Source organism: Pangasianodon hypophthalmus, chromosome 2 (genome assembly GCF_027358585.1).
Source record: "Pangasianodon hypophthalmus isolate fPanHyp1 chromosome 2, fPanHyp1.pri, whole genome shotgun sequence".
Classification (NCBI taxonomy): Eukaryota; Metazoa; Chordata; class Actinopteri; order Siluriformes; family Pangasiidae; genus Pangasianodon; species Pangasianodon hypophthalmus.
In genome coordinates this window covers 6,627,353-6,653,097 of record NC_069711.1, presented here as the reverse complement: position 1 = coordinate 6,653,097, position 25,745 = coordinate 6,627,353, and the positions used below count along the sequence as shown (strand labels likewise).

Below are 25,745 nucleotides of genomic sequence, written 5' to 3'. Positions count from 1 at the left end.
TTAATGTCAGGGTGTGCCAGAGTGTGGGCAGTCTCAGCAGAGGGCTTTGGGCTTGACACACTACTGTGTCATACTGGCGTTGGGTGCTTCAAACGCTCTCCTCGCTTCCACTCTAGAGATGCAGTTTCCTTTCCCAAGTAAATAATGGCCCAGGATATATGAATGCATGCTCCCCAGTGGCCCAATATGTCTAGCCCCACAATGCAGGGAACCTGGATATCAGTTAGCTAGAACTCCTGGCCCCCAGCAATCACATGCAGAATCCTTTCCCCTCTCATCCCCACCCATTTGCCGGTCACCATCTTTCCAACATTAGTGACCCTCAATTTTACAGTCCAGGTATAACCCCAAGCCATGGCCCAGCTGGCCCTATTTGAAAGGTTGTTTATTAGGAGAGAAGGTGAGGTCTCCAGGCACCATTACCCTCACTGTGGTGTCTGGTTTCCCAAAGGCTGTCCTCCAAGGTGTAATGGCCAGTCACGTGCTGCATGTCCTGGTTCTCCACAGTGGTAGCAGGGTTCATCTCTTTGAGTTCCAACAGCTCTTGGAAAGGATGAAATCTGACCAGGCCTTGGAGGTAGAGCCTGCACTTTATGTTCATCATAATCATTGCTTACATCAAGCTGGCAAGTCTGTTGGCAAGTGGCAGGGAAGTCAGCTGCATAGTTGGATGTGGTGGAGCCAGCTCTGCTTCTGCTCTTTATTCAATTCAATTCAATTCAATTTTATTTGAATAGCGCTTTTAACAATGTCACAAAGCAGCTTTACACAAATAAATGGATTAAAAATATATATTGTATATATTTGAATTTACCCCTAATGAGCAAGCCAGAGGCAACGGTGACAAGGAAAAACTCCCTGAGACAATATGAGGAAGAAACCTTGAGAGGAACCAGACTCAAAAGGGAACCCATCCTCATCTGGTCAGTGCAATTATAAATAAATCCCTTCTATTATTATGTACTATATGGACAAATATTGCAAATGTGCAACCAGTAAATTCATCACAGTTTTTGCAAGAAGTCCAGTTGGTTAAAATCTATCCATTGTCCACTGATGGAGTCCTGAGTACGAAGGTGCTCGTGGCAACTGCAGCCCCAAAGCCACCACAGCAATCGCAGTCCCAAGCCATCACAGTACACCTCCCCATATGAGATCCCCAAGCCATCTCCACAGCCCCCAGGTGTCACCATCCCCAGCAATCCAAATGGTTCTTCAGGCCATCCATATGGGGCCACCCCCAGCAGCAGCAAGCAAACTCAACTGATGAGAACTCCAACCAGAAGTAGGGAACCAGGATAAAAGGTAAAAGGTCAATAGTACAGTCCCAGGGTCAATGTGGGGGTAGTTCTGTGGCCTTTTTTACTGAAGACTTCTGCCAGGTCTCTATATTCAGGAGAAACATACACAGTGGTTAAAACTGCTAGGCTCTCTATGGAGGTTGAGATGAACTGAAATCGGAGACAATGGTCCTTACATCTCCCTCCTGGTCTATTCTATGTGGAGCTTATGCTTTTCTAGCCAAGGCAGTCCTAAGATGATAGAGTGCAGGGTGAGTCAATAACAAAGAAGGTAATGGTATAAAAATGTTAATTTCCTATTTAAGCAAGGAGCAGCTGTGTCTTTTCTCTAATCCTCCCTGAGCCTAACAACATTCCATAACTTCCATAACATTCCATAACAATATTCCATAACTGTGTTGGAATATTTAATGCTTGTATTTGGTGCCCATCCACAAAATTCCCACCAGCTCCTCAATCTAAGATTCCTGTAACATTAGCAGAGTTATTATTCCAGTATAAAACAACTTGCACTTGAAAAAATGCATTGTCCTTAGCACACAAGTATTCACTCATCATATTATGTGTGCGTCTTTGGTGATTGTCAGGCTGGTCTGGACAGTTAGCACAGAGATGGTCAGAACCACCACAATACAAACAAAGACCTGCTCACAGCCTGCATTGTTTTTCCTCTGTGGATAGATGGGTATGTCCAATTTCCATGGGCTCAGGGGTGTTGACTGACATGTGAGGTGTGTGACTGGGGCCACCATAGGGATGACGTTCTCTCAACAGACTTTCTATCTGAATAGCAAGGGAGTTGTGCTGGTCAAGGGATAAGGAGTCATTGTTGCATGCTAGCTCTGTCTGGAGATAATCACAATCCTTGGCAGATCATTGTGATGAGGTGGCTGTCATTCCATTCACTAGCAGCAGCTAGTGTGTGGAAGGTGAGAGCATAGTCTGCTGCAGAGTTCCTCCCCTGGGAAGGTTTAAGCAGCTTTTCCCCTGACACCTTTTTTTTCTGTGGGGTGGTCAAACACAGCCCAAAAAAGTTTGGAAAAGGTTTCATAGGATCATGTCTCCTTTCCCTGTCATTCCCACATAGCAGTGGCCCATTCACAAGCTTTCCCTGTAAGTAGGGATACTTCAACGGCAATCCTAGTAGAGTTAGTAAGAATGCTTAAAGGGTTATCAGTCATGTACAGAGAACATTGCAACAGAAATCCTTTACAAGGAGTGGGATTACCATCAAACTTATTTAGCTTAGCTATTTCGGAGTCATGGGGAATTACAGGAAGAAACACTTATGTCTCTCCTGAGATGGCTTTGATTCTGCAGTGTGTAGGTAGTCAGGCAAGAGGGAATGGCAATGCTAGGCTAAGCTAATCTAAATGTTACTACTAATCAGGTGAGGAACAAACAATGGAGGATACAACAAAACTAAACAGAGAGAAAACCAGATCATGCTAAATGCTAAGCTAATAGCTGGGCTAAATTCTAACACTAATCATACAGAAATAAAGAGAATACATGCCAGGCAAGACAAAGAATTGTCACATGGGTAGTTACAAGTCCACAAAGAGAGTTTGAGATGAGGTGGCTTATATACACTCTGGTAACAAGCTCAGAAACCAGCAGCAGGTGTCAGTATTAAGGAGAGGTGGAGTGCTGGAAGCTGCTGGGCACAGATCCATTACAACACCACTGTTAAAATTGCTTTTAAATAATAATTTGTTAAAGCACCTTTTGCTTGAAATACATCACTCAGTCTTTTTGCATAAGAGTCTACCAACTTAGCACTCATCCTTTCAAATTTGTCCTGGTTTTGTGCCAAACAAATATTCTAGAATTATATCCAAAAAGTTCTACCTTAGTCTCATCAGACAGATTTTAACAGATTTTGCCACATGTTTTGGGGTTTAGCCTCCCTAACCCACAGTCCAGACATGTAAAGTAGATTGAAGATTGTTGTCACATGCATGGATTGAACAGGAATTGTCAGATATTCCTGCAGCTCCTCTAATGTTGCCATCGGTCTCTCGCATCCATGATAAGTTTTCATCTCATTCTTTTATCAATTTTCAGTAACGTCGTGTTCATGGTAATGTCACTATGGTGCCTCATTTTCTCCAGTTATTGATGATGGCCTTCACAGTGTACCATGGTCTAAAAAAATTAATGAATCTATCACAAAATGAACATAATGCCTCTTTGTGCTGATTGGTTGAATTCTGCATATTCACTTCCTTTTGTTTTTTCACCTGTTTACACAGCATTTGCAGGCACAAAACATAGTTTATTGTCATATCATGGAATTTTAGGATTATGGGTATTTGCTGAGATGAGCTGTGCTGCACAGCACAGTGAAGAAGCACTATTTTTGCTCTATATACAGTGGATATAAAAAGTCTACACACCCCTAAGCACCCCAAACCATGTGGCAAAATGTGTTATGGTCTGATGAGACCAAGTTAGAACTTTGTGGGCTTAATTCTAAAATATATTTTTATGGGGACAGTTTATAAAATAGTTTACAGAAAGTTAAAGATTGTGAAGATATTAGAGTTATAAGAAAAATAATGTTAGGAGTTTTGTTAGGAGCAATTCCTGCTTTTTGTAATTGCTTGCTCAGGGCGGCTTGGTCAGTACACAATAGTTTGAGGTGAAAGTGGGCCATTTTGCAACAGGCTGGCTGCACCGCTGAACAGCACTGTTGGCGCTTCCGCTCACTGACCCTCAGTGAGATCGGCTGCACATTTGCATTCGCTCAACAGCTCTGGGACACCTGCCCTAGGTGGCTGTTGGCAGAGGAGCGTGGTGCAGAGGACATAGTGGTGCTGGAGCAGTTCGTCGCCCGACTGCCGCAGGGGGTGGTGGAATGGGTCCACTGCCACTGTCAGGCATTGCTAGATGAGGCGGTCCATCTGGCGGAAGACCACTTGGAGCAGGCAAACTCCTTCTTCCCCCGCCCCATTCTTCCCTGAAACCAGTTTCCAGGGGTTTCCCTACCCCTCCCTCTCCCCCTATGTCCGTCTCTCCCCCCCAGGGTGGTGACTCTGGGGCCACAGGTGTGGGTGTAAGGCCTAGGCCAATGTGCTGGTGTTGCAGGGAACCTGGGCCTTTCAAGGACCAAGGCCACGCAATGGATGTGGGGGCATTGGTACAGGTCCCCAATCAAGGAGGGATGTACTGTATACCTGTGGGTATTCAAGGGGGTACATACAACGCATTGGTGGATTCAGGCTGTAACCAAACCTCAATTCAACAATGTCTGGTTCAAGGTGAGGCATTGAGAAATGCACAATTGGTGAAGGTGAGGTGTGCACGGGGATGTACATGAGTATCCGCTCGTGCCAGTAATGATCCAATTCCGGCAACAAAAACATTCAATAGAGTTGGCAGTTATCCCCGCCTCACCCATCCACTGATTTTGGGAACAAATTGGCTGGCTTTTCAGATGTTGTTGAGGGGAATGTTTGTAGATGGGTCCTGCAGCAGTGCAGCATGGTGTGGCTGGGGAGGCATTGCCTGGGCCTTTGATGTCAGTTCCATGTCAGGAAGACGTGGAAGGTGAGGAGGGTCCCTGTCCTTTGGGGGAATTCCCCTCTGGGATTTCCCTTTGGAGCAGACACAAGATGAAACTCTCAGGCATGCCTTCGACCAAGTGAAAGTAATTGATGGTCAGCAGGTTCAGCCCAGTGTTGCACTTTCCTGCCCTTATTTTGCAGTTATTAAAGATAGGTTATACCAAGTGACATAGGGCACTCAAACCAAAGAGGAAATAACCCAATTACTGGTCCCAACGAGCCATCAGGAAATGTTATTCCAGGTGGCTCACCATAATAAATAAAACACGGGATAAAACACTGAACCAACTCATGGCCCATTTCTACTGGCCGGGCATTTGCGGTGATGTTTGCAGGTGGTGTGTGGAATGTTAAGAATATCAGCTGGTGAAACCACCAGCGACCCCAAAAGTGCCATTGCACCCATTATCCTATATTCGAGGTCCCATTTGAAAGAATTGGTATGGACCTCATCGGGCCATTAGAACAGACTACACGAGGGCATCGCTTTGTGTTAGTTTTAGCAGACTATGCATCACAATACCTGGAAGCAGTGTCTCTCCGCAATACTTAGTGTTGCAGAGACACTCTTCTGTGTTATATCCTGAGTCAGGATCCCAAAAGAGATCTGGACTGACCAGGACACATCCTTTATGTCACGCACTCTTCACAAACTATATGAATTTTTGGGAATTAAACTGTTTCACACCACTGTTTACCATCAAGAGACAGGTCGAATGGTTTAATCAAACACTGAAGAATATGATTTGTAAGTTCATTCAGAATAATACTTGGAATTGGGATAAGGTACCGCAAGCCTCCATGGTGTTTTCTCCAGTTACATTATTGTACTGTCACAAGCCTTGCGGCATCCTTGACGTCATTAAGGAAAATTTAGAGGAGGGACCTTCTAACAGCAAAAATAAAATTCAGTACTTTCTGGACCTGAGGGTAAAAATCCAGTGACTTAACACAGGATAATTTTGCATCAGGCCCAAGAACAACAGTCCCGACTGTATGACAGGGGTACTCAGCTATGGGAATTTTCACAGGGAGTAAAAGTGCTCATATTATTACCCACACCGAGCTCCAAATTGCTCGCCAAGTGACAAGGGCCCTTCAAGGTCACATGTTGGGGCAGGGATGTCGACTATGGAGTAATGCTCCATAGGTGGTCCCCGTGGCTTTGGCAATGGTCGTTTCGGAAATGGAGGAGCTAGGACCAGAAGTAAATCTAAAGATGGTGGCTCAATCCACCCCAGTCTTTGTGGAGATCACCTCTCACCGTCCCAAATTACGGAGGTTGCCAAGTTGCAGGCGGAATTTTCCGATGTGTTCTCACTTCTACCCAGCTGCACTAATCTCATAGAACACCACACTGATATGCCCCTGGGGTATTGATATACAGCCACCCCTACAGTTTGCCCAAGCACAATAAACTAGTGCCTTGGGAACACGGCCATTCTCGATATGGAGGTAATTGAGGCGTCCCACAGTGACTGTTCAAGTCCGGTGGTCTTAGTTCCCAAGCAGGCAGTACGGTCCACTCCGTTTGGGTTACACCAATTCGTGACCCTTCCTTTTGGGTTGTTCAGAGCCCCAGCGACTTATGGACAGAATTCTCTGTCCGCACACTGCCTACATCACTGCCTATTTAGATGACATTATTATTTATAATAATGATTGACAGTGCCACATTCAACATCTGAGGGGTGTCCTGAGATTGTTGAGATGGGTGAGACTCACAGGAAACCCCAAAGAATTGTGTGATTGGATGGGTGGAAGTAAAGTATCTGTGCTTCCACTTGGGCTATAGGCAGGTGCATCTCCAAATTGATAGGACAGCAGTGCTTGCGGCCTGCCCAAGATCCAAGACCAAAATGGAGATGAGACAGTTTCCGGGGCTGGCTGGCTATTATTGTAGGTTTGTGACTAATTATTCAGATTTCGCCAGCCCACTGATTGATCTCCCTAAAAAGGGAGCATCAGATTTGGGAATGGAGGGCGGAGCCAGAGAAAGTGAATGGTAAGGATCCCATTCCATATCTGTGTGGAATTTGGCTAACGAGTGTACTGTGTTTCAGTGAGTGGCATCAAGGATAAAGGGGGAAAGACGAGAGCCACGGCAGAGAGAGCTGAGCAGCACAGAGCCAAGTGTGTGTGTGTGTGTGTGTGTGTGTGTGTGATAAAAACACTGAAAACTGAAAGTAAAGAATATAGAAAAATAAAGAACTCCTTTGAGTTGTCCAAAGCCTGTCTCCCATCTCCTCATTATACCACTATCCCAGGAAACTGTCACAATATTATACAAATATCTGTGGGGATTCTTTCCTAAAAGAAGAAAATTTAAATTCAGTAAGTTCATTCTTGCCAAAAGGAATAGAGAATTCAGTGAAATGCTTGTCCATCCCATTTTTCAAATTTATATTCATGTATTTGATTTTTTCTTTTCTTTTTTCTTTTCTTTTCCTTATGTTAGATAAGTCTGCAAATGTAACCCCTTGTAAGAAAATGATTAGCCTTAATTCTAGTGTGGGTTTGTCCCCATGTTTTATTTTCTTTCCATGTTGAATCTTTAAAGGAACAAACAAGATATTATTTTATGTTTTTGTCTGATTCTACTTTTAAAATGAACACTCTGCATGAGAAATTTCTATTCAAGTGTTTGACAAAGGTCTTATCTCGAATACCATAAATTAGTGGACTGAGCAGACGTGGTACGATGTTTGTTATCAAGTAAGCATAAAAACTGATCTTTGTCCATTGAGTAGGCATAATACGAACAAAAACAAAGTCTAGCACAGGAGGGGTAAAGGACAACATACAGAGTAATTGCTGTGCTCCATGCAACAGGATTGTGCTCCTGGCTTTTTTAGTAGATTCCTTGTCACTTGACAACTTTCTGGCTGCAATCAGCACCCTACAATAAGTGTAGACAAGAACAATCCACACAAAGGACGTGTAAATTGCCTGTGTAGCTTGCTTCCTCTGATCATGGTAAACAGTGTTGTACAGAAATGATGAAGAGCAGACAGTAACAGTGTTAAAAATGAACAAAGGAAATAGGATGGCAGAAATAACCAGGTCTGTCAGTGGAGGAATAAGTCCAACTCCCCATATCAAAACATTAAGAATGAAAGTTCTATGCAATGTACAGATCTGAGAATGATGCAAAGGTTTACAGATGGCAATATAACGCTCTATTGCCATAGCAGCCAAGATTAGTGGTGTGTTTTTCTGAGTGGCTGAAGCTATGATTACTAATACACAACAGAATGAAATGCTTACATTCTTCCATGTATATGACATTACAAGGAGAGTCACAGAAACACCAACCATAATCATGTCATTGATAACCAAATGTATGTACAAAATGTATCTTGGATTGTTATAAAAAACTGAGCTTTTGAAGAAGGTGAAAACAAATGATCCATTGATACAAATGATGATGAATCCAAGAAGAATGCTTACTAATATTTTGCTGAAAAATTCCTCAAAGCTTTCTGGGTTTCTGACACCATTCACTGAGGAGTTCATTTTCTGAAAACACTTCCAGAACCTTTTAATCACTGTGAAGTCATTAACAATAATGCAGTAACTAACCAAGATGCTCTTTAAACCAAACAAAAATGAAAACAACACTGGTTCATTAGTGAACAGTTATGGATAGGTTTAAAGATTAAAAGATTACTTTGCCTGGGCAAGATGTAGTTAAGGTAGTTGGTTGTAAAGGTTCACTGAGAAACTGAGAGGTTTATATAGTTAAGTGAGTGTTAGGTGTTAAGTGGAGAGGCGTGTGGTAAGTAAGTAAGTAAGGCGTTAAGTGGTAAGGCGTGGGGTGGAATTTCCCAAGTCACTGTACTGAATGGAAAGCTGCCCCTATGGACAATGTGAGCTTTCACACTGATTCATCTTAAAGTATTTTTAGGACACACACATAGTATATGCAGTCTCCCCTAGTTCAAAGGCTTTGCTATTGGAAATAAGCAAGGTTCCAAAGGAAACCACCCTGGCAGTCCTCCATTTAGTCATAGTAACACAGTTGCATAAGTAATATAGTGCCTGAAAAAATATTTTGTTTTCTTTTTTGAAAACAATATTTGAAAACAGTATTTGAAATGAGTTCAGACAAAGTTCTACCAGCCAATCTATGCCCCTATCCTCACCTATGCTCATAAGCTGTGGGTAGTGACCAAAAGAACAAGGTCATGAGTACATGCACCAGAAATGATGTTCCTCCACAGGGTTTCTGGGCTTACTCTCCATGATAGGGTGATGATCTCAACAATCCATGAGAGCCTCGGAGTCGAGTTGCTGCTCTTCCAATTTGAGAGGACCCAGCTGAAGTGGTTTGGGTACCTTACAAGGATGCCCTTGATAGAGCTGTATCAGGCTTGTCCCACTGGTCGGAGAGCCGAAGAGGAAACCCAGGACTAAGGAAGGGCTGGAATATGTGGCTGGGGATAGATAATTCTGGACTGACCTTCTCAGTGTATTGCCACTGGAACCCCCACTAGGAAAAGTGGAAGGAAATGAATGAATGAAAAAAATGAATGAACTATTGTCAGTGCTGCTGTTACAGATTTTTTTATTTGAGCATATTCTGACCAATCAGAATCCAATAACAGTGTGGTATAAACAGCATTATTTAATGTTACCAACTGACTGTGTTAAAATGTTTAAAAAGAAAAAAAAAAAAAAACTTTTAGAATGCACAGATTTGTTAGCTGGAACATCCACTGAGTAGTGAACCTTTTTTTTTAAAAAAAATGTAATGAATTGGGGACGTTCCAAAATTAGAGTACATTTTCTGTTCCACCGACAAATTTTCATAGAATAGATGCTCAGAATGCCCAGAATACAGAATAAAATACTGGTTGTCTTAAAACAAAATAAAAAGAAAATTTAAAAGAAAATTTTAAAAAGTTTTAAAATATTGATTAAAGTTCAAGTATACAACCTAAAATAGGCATTTTTTTGTCCCATCTTGTTGATATAATAGTTCAAATAAGTGATAAGTCTTTCTTTTCTTGCATGGTGTTGTTGATTTAAGAGACTTTTAATTGTGTAAAAATATATAATTTATTATAATAAATTAAATAATAAAAATTTAGCATTACATTTGTGCTGTATAACCTGATGAAGGAAATATAAAAACTTTAGGTCACCCGACAAACAGGAAATTACATCATCAGGACGTTTGCTAACAGCATGGCCAGAAGACAGGTAAGTGCCCTTTTCTATTTTCTTTATTTTTATCATCTTTTTAGCATTGGTTACCTACATCCATCTTAATACTTCAACAGTTACTAACATTATCAGTGTAAAAATGTACTTATTTCAAAGTTTTCTTTTTTAATTTAATAAATGTGATGTCATGATCTTGACAGTGACATTTCGTTCCTAAATTAGCATCTTTCCTTGAGAGTGAGCAACCTTGTTACCTGCAACCCTGTTATCATCTTAAGAGGTAACAGGGTTGCCCCCTTTTCAGTTTTCCTAAAAGAAGTCAATCTTTATAAAGACAATGAGATGTTTATATAATTTTTAATATTTAAGATTTTTAATCAATATTATACCTGTATAAATGTAAATACAATTTTGAAAGATAATAAAGCAGCTGGTGGGAATACAATGATGGTTTGAAGTTGCATAGACACAGCTGCATGATGTACAGTTTTACTTGTCTTTTTATAGACCAGTAAAATGTTATAAACTCAATATCTACAGAATTCTGGGCAACCACTTAGTGCTGCTGAAAAGCAGAGGTGTTATCTTGCCAGGGTTGATGCAGATGAACAGAGGACACAGGAATATCTCAAAAGAGAGAGAGAAAAGTGGAGACGAGATGTAGAAGCAGGAAAGAAGAGAACAATTAAGGATTTGATTGAGAGAGAGAAGCGTGCCCAGAGGAAAAAAGTACAGAGAGGCTCACGATAGGTGTAAGGCCGGGAAAAAGGCACTTTAAGGATTGAACACCCCTCCAGTCTGTCCTGAACTACCAGGTTAGGCCAGGACCAGAGACTTCAAGGTGAGGAGAAAAATGGCAGGTTTAGTGTAAGAAAGGAAATATTGAGGAACATGTTTAATGCAACAATCAAATATTAGAGCACACTATAAAAACAATATTTTCTGAATATTTGTTGCAACAGTCTGTTGCATTTCTGCATTAAGTAAAAATATCCATGACTTATTTTACTACTATGCCAACCTTTCTACAATTATCATTACATTATTTATTACATACTTGGAAAATTACAATTGTAAAATGAATAAAACAGTGTATATTAGCTTACCATTCTAATTGCATCTGTGATGCTACAGTTGAAATGTTTATGTAAATAACTAAATAGTTATATGTGTTGTAGGCAACGTGAATATGGAAGGAAAAGAAGGAGAGCTGATAGACAAAAATTACACAGGGAGTTAACACAGAGATAAATAAAGAAAGTGGCTCCAGTGGTTGAAAATTGGCCATCTATCTCCAAACCAAAGTCAACAAACTGTTTAAAGCAACCTCACACACATACTAAACAGAACCCTTTTGTTCCATACAGCAGTAGCTGAGGAAGTACACTCCAAGTATGACAGAACTAAAAGTGAAAGTGAATAGTCACTAGTAAAATCCTGAAGAAATACAGGCTGCAGGAAGAAACGTGAGGGGATTGCTGGCAGACTGAGGTCTGATATCAAGTCTTTTTTTTGTACGTGATGATGTTAGCAGAATCACCACAGGCAAAAAGCAAACAGTAACCAAACAAAAGAGGAAAATGCAGAAAGGATTCCTGTTGGATTCAATGAAGAACCTGCACATGAAGTTTCTGGCTGAGCATACTGACCTGAATATGTCTTACTCCCTGCTTTGAGCACTTCGACTCTACTGGGTTGTGCACCCCACATTAGCAGGCCATGAAACATACATGTGCAAACAGCATGAAAAAAAAAAACAAACAAAAAAACCCCCACTTTTTGTAATTTTATTCAATTCGCTAATATTAATAAATAATATTCTCTCTGACAGATATACTGCAGCATCAACAGAGGTTTACTTGTTGGGAAAAAGTGACTACATATTGAAATCTGCTGTGTTTTTTTTTGTTGTCAGCTTAGGTTATGTGTTTGTTTACAGAAGTCCACACAGTTGTTATTTAGACCCTGAATAAAAAACATAGAATGGGGGGAGGGGTGTACTTTCTTTGACTGTACTGTAACTGTTGTGTATTCTATATACTCTTACTTTTTTATTAATTTAATGGATCATATGTATAAACATATGTAAAACATCCACAGCTAAAGCATATTTTCTCACCATACTGAGGCTTCATGGATATTTATTGGTCAAAGCTCTTGCGTTCATCCTTTGTTCATCCTTAATGATGATTGACTAGAAGATAGAACCTTAAACCAGGTTTATCTCTGAGTTTGTAGGACCAAAAAAAACATAGCATCACAGAAAAATAAAGTATTCTCCAGTGACACATTTTATGTGTTTAACTCGATTTTTGACTAAATGCCACATATACTGAGGTCACAATATCTATAAGTAACACGTTATGGATGAATAAAATCTAAAGTATTAGAGCACAGCCAACACAAAAAAAAAAAAATCACACTGTCCAAATTCCCAAATTTCATACTGGTCAAATTGGATAATAAACTGAAGTCAAATCTGAATGTACTGTTTAATAAACTGAAGAAAATCTTATCCAGGTGCCTTGACAAATCTTCAGTATACAAATTTAAATTGATATGAAGATGGTACAAAGTTGTATACATATGTAGCAATACCCATTAACTTTTTAAGTCTTTTAGCTGTGTACTGGGCAACAGTACAACAGTATTCACAAAACAACTATACTTCACAATCAGCTTGTTAGAAGCACAAAAGAAAGACTTCAGTCACTAACATTTTTTCATCCAGTCTCCTTTTACTCATTTATTTAAAAACTGTTCTGTTCCACCCCTCAACTAAATAGTCATGTATTTGTCCTGTATATACCCACTAGATACTTTTGGTTTGTGTTTCTACTGTTTTTGTGCCAGAGTATATACACTGCAGGTCTAGATTATGTTAAAATTCAAATGTAAAAGGTGAATCTGTTATTAGAGATATTGATGCTTTATTTATTTATTTATTTATTTATTTCTATCCTGGTCAGATCTACCACATATGTAACAATCTAACCTTTACAAGGATCACATTACAGGAAAAGTAGTCTTTAATATGTCTCACAAACTTCTGATCTCGAATTCCATAAATAAGAGGACTCAGGAGTCTGGGTACAATGTTTGTAAGCAGATAGTTAAAGAAGGTGATCTTAGTTCGATGAGTTGGAAAAAAAGGAATTAACAGCATATCCAAGACAGGTGTTAAATAAGACATCATACAGAGGAGTAACTGACAGCCATGCAACAGGATTGTATTTCGGGCCTTCTTAGCTGAATTTTGATGATGGCTAGATGAGGCAACTTTGGCTATAAAAAGAACTTTAAAGTAAGTATAGAATAAAGTTATCCACACAACAGACATGTAAATAGCCTGTGTAACAATGGTCTTTTGTGCATGATAAACTGTGTTGTATACAATAATCGGTTGGCAGAATGTGAGAGAATTAAAAAAAGTACTGGGTTGTATTGCAGCAATAATGATGATGTCTATTATTGCAGGGATAGCTCCAATTCCCCATAGCAAACAGATTAACATATAGGTCCTTTCCACAGTGCAGATCCGTGTATGATGCAGTGGTTTACAGACAGCAATGTAACGTTCTACTGCCATGCCAGCCAAATTCAAAGGCGTGCTCATATAAGTAGTTGATGCTATTACTAATAGCGTACAACAAATAGAAACATTGATGTACGGCCATGCATACGTCAACACATACAAAGTGACTGATATGCAAATCATGAGGATGTCATTTATTACAAGGTTAATGTATAGAATGTATCTGGACTCACTATGAAATACAGGATTGCAGAAGAAAGTGACCACTAACATTCCATTTATGAAAATAATGATTGTAGCAAGAGAAACAATAACAATATTTTTTGCAAAAGCTTCCTGATAACTGTCGGGGATTCTAAGTTGGTCTGTTATGTTCATTGCCACGTACTTAAGGAGACAATATCCCTGAAAAAAAACAGGGGTATAAAATATTTAACTATTAATTAATTACTATTTTAATTAATAAAATATTAATTAATTTGCTAAATATTTCTAGGATAGAAGATGTAATAATAATTGTACCTTTTAGAAATGAGCTTTTATAATATTAGCAGTTCCACTCCATATCCTTTTCATTTCTTTAGCCTGTGGGAAGCTTTCTAGTTGTTACAAGGACTGTTGGATTTCTGCAGCTCACCAATGTTTTATAATGCATCAGCATCAGGGGAATATAGAGGTGTGCACATGTAAGAAAGTGTAGTCACCTTCCACAAGTGAAATATTCTTTGTGTACAGACTAACATCCTATTCAGATTTTGCCTGAATGATTCAAAGCTTGACATGATTGCTGTGAAGTGCTACTTGTTCGAAGAGGACAAATTGCTTATATTTAAACCAGCAGTTTATATTAGGAATGTAATATGAACAAGTCACAGATTGTGATAAAGCCTATGGGATTGTACAACTTACTTAAAAAGATGATTTAACATAAGTGTGACTAACACAAAAAAAAATAATACTCCAGAAGAAGCATACCAGAGAATGATTCCAAAAATGATTCAGTTATTGCTGCAAAATATTAGGTAATCAATTCCGTCAGTCAAGCAATGATCTTTTTAAATGAATTATTGCATCTTATTGCATCTGCCAAAAAAAAAAAAACTAAAGGTGTAGCCATTATATCTAGATAAAAAATCTAGCTAATCACAAAATTTGAGCATTGGAGAAGTGAGCAGACCTTATAGGCAGAATAGTGGCTGCAAGAATAGATGTAAGACAGTCAACTATTAAGGCCACAATGCCAGAACATTGCATGAAATTGCACTTCCACGCTTTCTATGGCAGGGGATAGTCTGGAAATGGGGATTGATTGCTTTTTGGTTAAAAAATGGTAGTGTATGCCTTAAACATGGGCAAATACAAATTATGCAGATTTTATCAAAGTTTTCTCTATCCTACTCTAGCATGAACCATGCATCATGCATCAGATACCAGGGTGTCCTGAGGTACGAGAGGCATATAACTAATTTATGAGGTGGTTATGTTGGGTTTGAGGGACTCTGGTGCACACCACGCCATGTGTAAAAGCAATCCATTCCCAGGGCTAGGATGTGATGAATTAAACTTGTTTAACAGTTGGGGGAAGTTCAATATGTGTGTAATAAAACCTGTTTTATATATTTTTTTCCACCTCAGTTCAAATTATAGGTTGTAAGAGGTGCAGTGCTGGTGATGTGATATTGGAGGCTCCAGGCAGTTATTTCCCTCTATCTCCATAAGATGGCAGGGTTGTGTTTTATTAGCAGTGGAACCACAATATGATGGGGCAGCTGGCACATTTAGTTGTAAATTAACTGAATTGCACTGGACTCATTACTAGCCTCCTTGGGCAAGGTATGCAAGGTGGCTAGCAGTAAGTTTTAAAGCTACGGCTTATGGCCATGGCAAAAAGAATAGTTCTCTCACACCCCAAAACTTAAACTCAAGGAATAAGGTTTATGTATGTTTTGCCTAACTTCTTGATCAAGATAGGCAGCCAACCAGGGGGTAAGTGTACATCCAGTGCTTAAGTTCTGTAAGCCCATCCATGGCTACCACCTACTGAGACCTGATTATCCCTAATAATTCACCTTTTATGACAACCCTTTGAGTGTTTTAGATTAATGTAGGTAGGATGGACATTGTATTGGGCTATGTGGAATTTTACCATACCAAACCAGACCCAACATACTTTACCAACATCCTTTATGTGTAATTAGGAGCATACACTCATCAGCCACTCAGCTCACAGTAGCACTTCTGCAGGCAGAGACGCCTTGTTGATGGGAGAGGTCTACAGTGGGCACAGACACAATTGGAAAAAAACAGGCAAAATTGGAAAAAGTACAGGCAAAGTGTTTTTTTTCCCTCCAATATTCAACTGTCTAGTTCCAGTGAAACTATGCTCACTGTAAACTGCTCTTGGCTGACACGAATGGAAACTGATGTGGGTTTTTGCTGTTGTAGCCCATCTGCCTCAGGGTTTGATGTGTTATACATTCTGAGATGCTTTTCTACACATCATGGTTGTAAAGAGTGTTTATTTGAGTCACTGTTGCATTCCTGTAAGTTTGAACCAGTCTGGCCATTCTACTCTGACCTCTCTCATCAACTCATAACTGCTACTTACTGGATGTTATTTTTCCCCACCATTTTATGTAAACTCTAGAGACTGTTGTGTGTGAAAATCCCAGGAGATCAGCAGTTTCTGAAATACTCAGAACAGCCCATCTGGCACCAACAACTATACCACAGTCAAAGTCAGCGAAATCACATTTTCCCCCTTTCTGATGTTTGATGTAAACATTAACTGAAGCTCGTGACCTGTAGTTGCATATTTTTATGCATTGCACTACTGTCACATAATTGGCTGATTGAATAATGGTTGGTGAATGTATATGTAACTTTATACAATACAAATATAACATTCATTTATTTTATAAATTTGTAATTGCAAATTCAAAAATTGTAAATAACATTTTAAAATAAATGCTTTAAAACTTTTTATGAGAGGGGAATTTATTATTATTATGTATGTTATCTATTCATATGTGGATGTTGTTGTAATACTTCTATTTCTTCTGAATTGTGTGACCTAGCTGGTCATATAATAGAATGCTTAGGGGAGAAACTGAGTCCGTTTGTCATTTGTAAATGATCATGTAATGTTTAAAGCACAGTAGTTCTTGTTCAATACATATTAACTCGTTAATAATGCATCATCTTTTGACATGCAATATTCTGTGAAATTCATAGATTTTCATAACCAGTGACATCTAGATGTTATCTGTATTTGAAGACACTTATAGACACTCTTGGGAGCTTGCCCATAATCAAGTTTAGTGTAATCTAGTGAATGTTTATTTTTTTCAACAGCAAGTAAACTTTTTTAATGCAAGTGTCGATTATTTGGATAATTTGTCTTTATTATTACAAACCAACCAACAAACAAAACAACAATTAACAATTAGTCTTACACTTTGTTAATGTTATTTATGGGATATCGAAGTACATGGTCTGTGTTTTAAACACAGACTAATATAATTGTGTTTTAAACAATATGTTTTAAACACAATCATATGCATTTATTATTTTACTAAGGTATTCCATAGAGTAAATTTATCTGGCACAGATATACTGAAGGGTAGAAAATGCCAATGTATAAACACACAGTATACAAAGAAAGGCACATATACTAATTAAAGATACCCTGGTTAAGGGCAGTTGCAGTGAACATAGATGGTAGTGAGGAAGGGAAATAATGGACAGTATAGTAGTGAAAAACTGAATAGTATAGTAGTATATAGTAGTGAAAAAAATTTACCTTCTGGTGATGCCTCTAGAATCTCTGGCACCAGCAACATATACTGGAGTTTCTCCTCTGAGCATATGCTTACTGATTGTATTTTATTTTATTACTATTAATAGATGAAGTTATGTTTACTATTAACATTGCCTTCATTAGAATTTACTGTAAGTACATGTACCATACCATTGTATCATCTGTGTGATACTGCATTAGTTTCAGGAACAGGAAAATATTAGTGACAGTACCCTTATTAGCTTGAAGCCTTTTACACGTGCTCATTTTAGCCTTTTTTGTGCACATCGTTAAATGAGCTTTCTGCTTTTTCAACACATCGATGGTCTGAAGTGTTTTTTTTTCACTGATTGTATTTAATTGTAGTTAAATAATAAAATTGGGTGAATTAGCAAAATGTTGCACCACTCACATGGCTAAGAATGGTTGCTTTGTATTGTTTTTCTATCTTTCTAATGACCTACATGAAACTGAGGAGATGATGGAAACTAGGAAAGCAGCTTGTGTTTTCAAAACCAACAACAGTATTCTGTAATTAAAATATAATAATAATGATATACAGTCAGGTCCATAAGTATTTGGACAGTGACACAATTTTTGTAATTTTGCCTCTGTACACCACCACAATGGATTTTAAATGAAGCAATCAAGATGTGATTGAAGTATAGACCTTTTTAATCCTTATAAATATAAGGATTATTTTTAATACTTGGATGCAAATCCTTTGCAGTCAATGACTGCCTGAAGTCTGGAAACCATGGACATCACCAAATGCTGAGTTTCCTCCCTTGAGATGCTTTGCTAGGCCTTCACTGCAGCCTCCTTCCTCCTTCAGTTGCTGCTTGTTTGTGGGTCTTTCTGCCTTCTGTTTTGTCTTCAGTAATTAAAAAGCATGCTCAATTGGGTTGAGGTCAGGTGACTGACTTGGCCATTTAAAAACATTCCATTTCTTTGCCTTATGAAGCAGGAAGCTCTTGGGTTGCTTTCGCAGTATGTTTTGGGTCATTATCCATCTGTACTGTGAAGCAGCGTCCTATCAGTTTTGTAGCATTTGGCCGAATATGAGCAGAGAGTATAGCTCTGTACACTTCAGAATAAATCCTGCTACTTCTATCAGCATTCACATGATCAATAAACACCAGTGACCAAGTTCCATTCGCAGCCATACATGCCCATGTCTCCACCATGTTTGACAGATGATGTGGTATGCTTTGGATCATGAGCTCTTCCTTTCCTTCTCCATACTCTACTCTTCCCATCATTTTAGTACAAGTTAATCTTGGTTTCATCTATCCAAAGAATCTTGTTCCAGAACTGGGCAGGCTTTTTTTTAGATGTTTTCTAGCAAAGTCTAATCTGGCCTTTCTGTTCTTGAGTGTTACCAGTGTTTTGCATCTTGAGGTAAACCCTCTGTATTTACTTTCATGAAGGCGTGTCTTGATTGTAGACTTTGACAATGATACACCTACCACCTCGAGAGTGTTCTTGACCTGGCTAGACGTTGTGAAGGGTTTTTCGTCACCAAGGAAAAAATTCTGTGTTCATCCACTTTAGTTGTCTTCCATGGTCTTCCAGGTCTTTTGGTGTTGCTGAGCTCATCAGTGCATTTCTTCTTTTTAAGAATGTACCAAATTGTTAATTTAGGCCAATCCTAAGCTTCTGCTGGTCGGTTGGTTTTTCAGTCTAATGACGGCCTCCTTCACTTGCATTGACATCTCTTTGGACCGCATATTGAGAGTTCTGAACAGCTAACAAATGCAAATTCAACACTTGGAATCAACTCCAGACCTTTTAACTCCTTAATTTGTCAAGAAATAATGAGGAACTGGCCATAAAACTGCCTATCATTCAATTGTCCATTTACTTTTGAACCTGTGAAGAGGGAGGGATTATGTAAAAAATGGCTGTAATTCCTAAATGGTTAATGCAATATCGTTGTTAAACCCCTTGAAATAAAGCTGAAAGTCTACACTTCGATCGCATCTTGATTGCTTCATTTCAAATCCATTGTGGTGGTGTACAGAGGCAAAATTACGAAAATTGTGTCACTGTCCAAATACTTATGGACCCAACTATAATCTTACTATTTCACATAATCCTTAGTCCCCAGTAATCCATAACCACTTCATATTTGTGAACTAACCTCATTTGTACATGATGATATTCAGTACATTCGATATACAGTATCAGTGACCTACACACCTTGAAATTCACCTTGGTTTTTGAGGCAAGTGTTCAGTAGGTTTCACCCTATTGACCCTAGACAGAAGGTACCTAATCCAATACTTTCTGAATTTCTCATCTCTCACTCCATAGATCATAGGGCTCAAGAAGCGTGGGATGATGTACACCAGCAGAAAGTTGATGTAGCGTATTTCCAGTCCATACTGGGGAAACAACTGGATTAGAGGAGCCTGCATGGATGGCACCACAAAAGCCAGCATGCAGAGCAGCAGCTGCACACAATGGAGCAGCACCGTGTTCCGTGCCTTTTTCACAGACACCAGGTCAGTGGAGGCTGCTCGTGCTGTCAACATGATCTTGCAGTATGTATAGAGTAAAGCCAAAAAGACAAAAGAAAAATAGACACTGTCAAAAGCACAATTCTTGTAGTAGATGGAGCGGTCACGGAAGAGAAGTGAGTGGTCACAGAAGATAAAGCTTTCAAAAAAGGATGCAGGCTCCTTGGCAAGAGTTATAAAGAGGTCTGTGAGGGGGGGTATGATACTTAGAACAAGGATAACCCCTATGATCCAGATGGTGCGCTGCACTGTGCACATGTGGCCGTAATGGAGGGGAAAGCAAATGGAAATGTAGCGCTCGATGGCCATCCCGCCAAGGATGAGGGGAGTAGAGCGTGTCGTCAGAACAGCTGTCATGATGAGTGGGCAACAGGCAGACACCAGGATCTTGGAGAAAGCATAACTCACCTGGAGAAAGGATGGACATTTTTAAAATGAAGAATACTATAGATCAATTCTACACAAGTACAATGGGTTTTTAGCATAGTGCATTGAATAACAAACAGATTTTCAGATAAGCACAGATTATCAGACAAGCAGGACTGAGACTGAACAGAGCACTAATAAAAATAATTTTGGACTTCGTTTTGAAGTAAAAACACTGATAGAGGCAGAATGAGAGATGCTTTCAGCACAAAGTCTACTATAGCATCACAAATGTTTTAACTACTTTGCCTGAAAACATTAAGAAGCAGATAAATCTGCAATCTATGATTTAGTGTATTTTCATCCTACACTCAAGGTTTTGTGAATATATTGGACATATTGGTAATAATAAATCTCATGATGTCAGAAATGCAATATTAAATTATCTTGGTGTGGCAATACTTATGAGATCCTAGATCATAAATATCACTAAAATTCAATATAATAATTTTAATTTTTTCATTTGTTCATACATTTGGTCACCTGGATACAGGTTTGCACCCTCTTGTTATTCATATATTTATGATGTATAATAGTTTACTGTTATTTACAAAAGAAGGCACAAAATGTAGATTTTCTGAAAGTCTACAGGTTTTTCTAGTGGCTTACATGAACTGGAGGAGTTGATGGAAACTTGGTTTAAACTCTTACCACATACAGACCTGTTACAAGCGTCAGCTGGACTGCATCATTAATGACCATGTAAATAAACATTATGTAGCGCGGGTCCTCGTAGAAAAAGTTGTGTTTAAAGAAAGTGGATGTCATGGTACCATTGAGGATGCTAAGGGCCAGCCACACTAGCATGGCCACTATGTTTTTTGTAAGTGCGCTGCTAAAGCTGTCCTTTGGAGTAACATTCTGAGGCAGGCTGAGGTTGAAGTTTTCATATGCAGAGCCAGCAGAAGAGTTCATGATCTGAAAGTGTTATGACAGATGATGTGGAAATGAGGAGACATGGCTATAAATGTCTTTGTTAAAGGGAGAGAGAGAGAGGTAGAAATAGAGAGGGAAAAAAAGAAACTGTAGCATTACTTTTAAAAAAATGCTGCAATACATTCACACAAACAGTTTCAATAGACGCAAACATATTTTTAAATAGCAATATAAAGATTACATAGATATATTTAAATAGCTGAAGTGCACACATTTTTTAAATTACTATAATAAAGATCAAAATCATAAACAAATAAAGACAAAAATGAAAAAATAAACATTTATTCATGCTTACATTTAAATATATATATATATATATATATATATATATATATATATATATATATATATATATATATAAAATTTGTCCACTAGTTCATCTCATGGATCTATTAAACCAGTGGTAAACTCTTACCTATTCGTGTCACAGGTCTGTTCTGTCTACAGATTCAAACTAGCTCTTATATACTGTGACTGTGTAATTGATCAACATGGTTGATGGGTGAAGGGTGTAAGAATTCTATGGGGATCATCTCAACCTTGCTCAGTTTTACCTTATGTCCCAGAAGAAAAAGTAAGCTAGATCATTTCCATCAGTAAGGTGGGTGCAGGAGCAAGGTGTAAAATGCAAATGCACGTTCAAGGTTTATTAAGATTAATCTAAGAATAGTCAGAGTCTTTGCCCTTCAAAGTAAATAGCTTCACACTAGTTAATGTTAAAAGAAGTTCCAAAATTAAAACTGCTAAATCTTTAGAGAAACTGCTAGATGTGATCAGTGTGCATTAATTTTGTGCATTAATTTATTAATGAAAGTAACACTTTACTTAGGGACTAAATGACAACTGTATATAACTGTGAATAAAATGCCATTTTTTTGTTGACATTAGATTTTCATGGGTTACAATGTGTTATGGTATGATATGATATGTTATGTTATGTTATATTGTCAGAGAAACAGAGCAGAGACAGATCCTGACCACATACAGATGCAGTGACTACAGTTGCCCTTGAAAATAAGACAAGTGAATACGACAGAGAAATAAGGCAGAGAAACAGCTGGCTGCCCAGAGAGGAAAGACTAGGAAGGGAAGAACAGGGGAGGTCAAAACAGAGATCTACTTCCTCCTACACTGTGAAAATTTTAAAAACTTGCAAATTTTTCACAGCAAAATTTCAAAGATTATTTCCAAACATCAGTGACATGACACTGCTAGAAAAATTACAGATCTTCCTCAGGGAAGGGCTCACAGCAAGATACATGACAGCATGTCAGCACCTAAGAGACAATCCTCTCTTACTCTGTTATTACTGCTCTTACACTGAAAAAATGATTCAGTGGTTCAGTAAATATGACAAAAACAAATCTGTGATTTTTACACAAAAAGTAATCTAGTAGAATTAACTAAACACTTTAGTTCTATACTAGTGTGCTAGTTCTGTACTAAGCTCTGTACTAAAATAATCAGGTTAATATGCAGCTAAAACCCAAAGTACATATTTTACTTAATTTACAGGGTTAAATTTACTATTATTTTGCAAGTGCTCACAAAACTAGAAAAAAGAAGTAATGTTTACTTCACCAGCTGGAGATGAGTATGGGGGTGTGGCTTTGAACTCGATTTGCATATACATTTGTACTTTAAACTGATTTGATTTTGAGTGTTATGCATAGGTTATTTTCAACATTTTTTGTTTTGTCTTGACTTTAAGGCCTAAGGCTATCATATTGTGAAATGTTTTAAAAGAAAGGTTTTTCAGTAATGTTTTCTTGGTTCACTCTCTTTGTGTTTCGCAGTCAGGTGTATGGTTTGTGCGTGTGGGGGCAAAAGTTAATTATGTTGTGGTGATGGTAGTTTTGATTTGTCCTAGCGATTTGGATCTTTTGATTCCGTTCATCAAAAAGATTCATACAAATTCGTTCAGTGACCCTTTCCATAAGTTAAATCATTACACCAGTAGGTGGTGCCCGTGAGTGTCTTTTTCAGATATTAAATCATTGCTTCATTCACTCAAGACTCAAAGAGAAGGTCTGGTGAATTTATTTTCAAGAAAGACATTTCAGTCAGTGCTAGTTTTGAGAGAGTGGTCACTAATGAGGATATGAATGTAATTTGAAAAAAAAAAAAACATTTTTACATACATGTATGAAGTAGTTTTCAATGCTACAGTAATTTAAAAAGGAAATTAGCTATCAGTCATTTTCACACATTAATCTATAGCAGATTATGCTATGAACAATACATTTGTGTATAGCAGATTATGCTATGAACAATACATTTGTGTATAGCGGATGATGCTATGAATAACGCAACAACACATAAGGCTTGTCTTGGCACTACACACTTTTCAAATGCACTGTTCTGCCCTCTTTCTTTTCATGTTGAAAGGGTTGTAAACTGAACAAATGACATATATGCATATATCAGCCGAGCTGACATCAATGAGTCACCAGATCCTCTTTCATTCACAAATGACAATTACCAGGTATGAGGCAGAGAATGCCGGGTACACGCTTTGTAAGATTACATTAACGTTGCACTGGTTACAGAGACTCAGTTGTGTGGTTCTTAAAAATGTCTTCCAAAGCAAATTTGCCAATTGAATGCAAGAGGCTGTTGAGGTACAAGTGTGAATGTCAGATAGGAAACAAGATCAGTCCTGTCCTTGGCAATGAATACAAATAAAACTGTACAGTTTACTGTAGGGATTTTCAGTTGCCCATGATGGACTGTCTGATCTGAAACAGCAAGAGACAGGTGAGGATCATGTCCGAAAGGCTAAAGAGCAGAAAACAGAGTGGAATTACTTAATACCCTTTACCGCAAACTTCCTCTAAGGTGGACACAATATGTTGTTGTTGTTTAATAATTTTTTATGTTATGTCCTTCTCTTTTTTGTTATCTGATTAAATGATTAGGGTTTTTCTTATTATCATTAACTGATAATTAGCCAGAACATAATTAGGCTCTTAGGCTAACTAGTAACACAGCCATTATCAAGCTAGCTAATGTTAGGCCAAAAATTATTTTGTGTAAACCAGTAGCCAAGTTTGCTAAAAAGTTTGATTTTTATATATATATATATATATATTCAGTCAGGTCGGGAAGTATTTGGACAAAGACAGAGTTTTTGTGATTTTGCCTTTATACACCACCACAATAGATTTAAAATAAAACAATCAAGATGTGATCGAAGTGTAGACTTTCAGCTTTATTTTAAGAGGTTCCATTTACCATTTAGGACTTACAGCCATTTTCTACAAAGTACCTCCATTTTCAGGGGCTCAAAGGTATTTGGACAAAGTGACATACTTGTAAATATAACAATAATTTTAATACTTGGATGAAAATCCTTTGCAGTCAATGACTGCCTGAAGTCTGGAGCTCATTTTCTCAAAACTCAAATCCTGAGTTTCCTCCCTGGAGATGCTTTGCCAGGCCTTCACTGCAGCTACCTTCAGTTGCTGCTTGTTTGTGGGTCTTTCTGCCTTCAGTCTTGTCTTCAGTATGTGAAAAGCATTCAGTAAGTGAAATGGCCATTGAAGAATATTCCATTTCTTTGAAGTCTTTAGTTGCTTTTGCAGTATGTTTAGGGTCATTGTCCACATGCACTGTGAAGTGGCATCCTATCAGTTTTGTAGCATTTGGCTGAATGTGAGCAGAGAGTATAGCCCCATACGCCTCAGAATTCATCTTGCTACTTCTGTCAGCAGTCACATCATCAATAAACACCAGTTTGAGCCCGTTCCATCGGCAGCCATACATGCCCATGCCATAACACTGCCTCCAACATGTTTGACACATGATGTGGTATACTTGGGTCATGAACTGTTCCTTTCTTTCAGCATACTTTTCTCTTCCCATCATTCTGGTACAAGTTAATCTTTGTTTCATCAGTCCAAAGAATCTTATTCCAGAACATGGGGGGCTTTTTTATATGTTTTCTGGCAAAGTCTAATCTGGCTTTCCTGGTCTTGAATGTTACCAGTGGTTTGCACCTTGTTGTAAACCCTCTGTATTTACATTCATGAAGGCGTCTCTTGATTGTAGATTTTGACAATGATACGCCTACCTTCTCCAGAGTATTCTTGACTTCTGTTGATGTTGTGAAGGGGTTTTTCTTCACCAAGGAAAGGATTCTGCTATCATCCACTTTAGTTGTCTTCCGTGGTCTTCCAGGCCTTTTGATGTTGTTGAGCTCACCAGTGCTTTCTTTCTTTTTAAGAATGTGCTCAACATGTGTGTGTGTGTGTGTGTGTATAAAAAAATTAAGCCTAATCAAGCTGATAGATTTTGGACTGAAGGTTGGGATTATTAGACAGATTTATTTTATTATTAATAAATATGACAGTTTACATTCTATAATTTAAATTAAATTTAAATTATAGTTATATTTAGTTCATGTTTTTCATATTTAGTTTAATTATAGTTATAGTTCATAAACATGATGTATTTAACATATAATTTTTCTATTGTGTAATCTATACA

The 25,745-nt window shown here is 38.3% G+C and overlaps 3 protein-coding genes across 3 annotated transcripts; all 3 read right to left on the bottom strand.

The window, feature by feature from the left end:
- Positions 1 to 7,444: 7,444 nt before the first annotated feature.
- LOC113526867 (odorant receptor 131-2-like) lies at positions 7,445 to 8,386 on the bottom strand. Its single transcript, XM_026914291.2, has one exon. It carries the CDS (start codon positions 8,384 to 8,386, stop codon positions 7,445 to 7,447), a length of 942 nt encoding a protein of 313 aa, XP_026770092.1.
- A 4,530-nt stretch (positions 8,387 to 12,916) lies between these two features.
- Positions 12,917 to 14,104, bottom strand: LOC113526877 (odorant receptor 131-2-like). Its single transcript, XM_026914302.2, has one exon. The coding sequence runs from the start codon at positions 13,950 to 13,952 to the stop codon at positions 13,011 to 13,013; it is 942 nt and encodes a 313-aa protein (XP_026770103.2). The 5' UTR covers positions 13,953 to 14,104; the 3' UTR covers positions 12,917 to 13,010.
- Positions 14,105 to 18,030: 3,926 nt separating this feature from the next.
- Positions 18,031 to 21,236, bottom strand: LOC113526885 (odorant receptor 131-2). Its single transcript, XM_053232224.1, has 2 exons — positions 20,984 to 21,236; positions 18,031 to 20,317 (listed from the first exon to the last, which is right to left on the bottom strand). Exons 1-2 carry the CDS (start codon positions 21,234 to 21,236, stop codon positions 19,584 to 19,586), a joined length of 987 nt encoding a protein of 328 aa, XP_053088199.1. The 3' UTR covers positions 18,031 to 19,583.
- Positions 21,237 to 25,745: the final 4,509 nt, after the last annotated feature.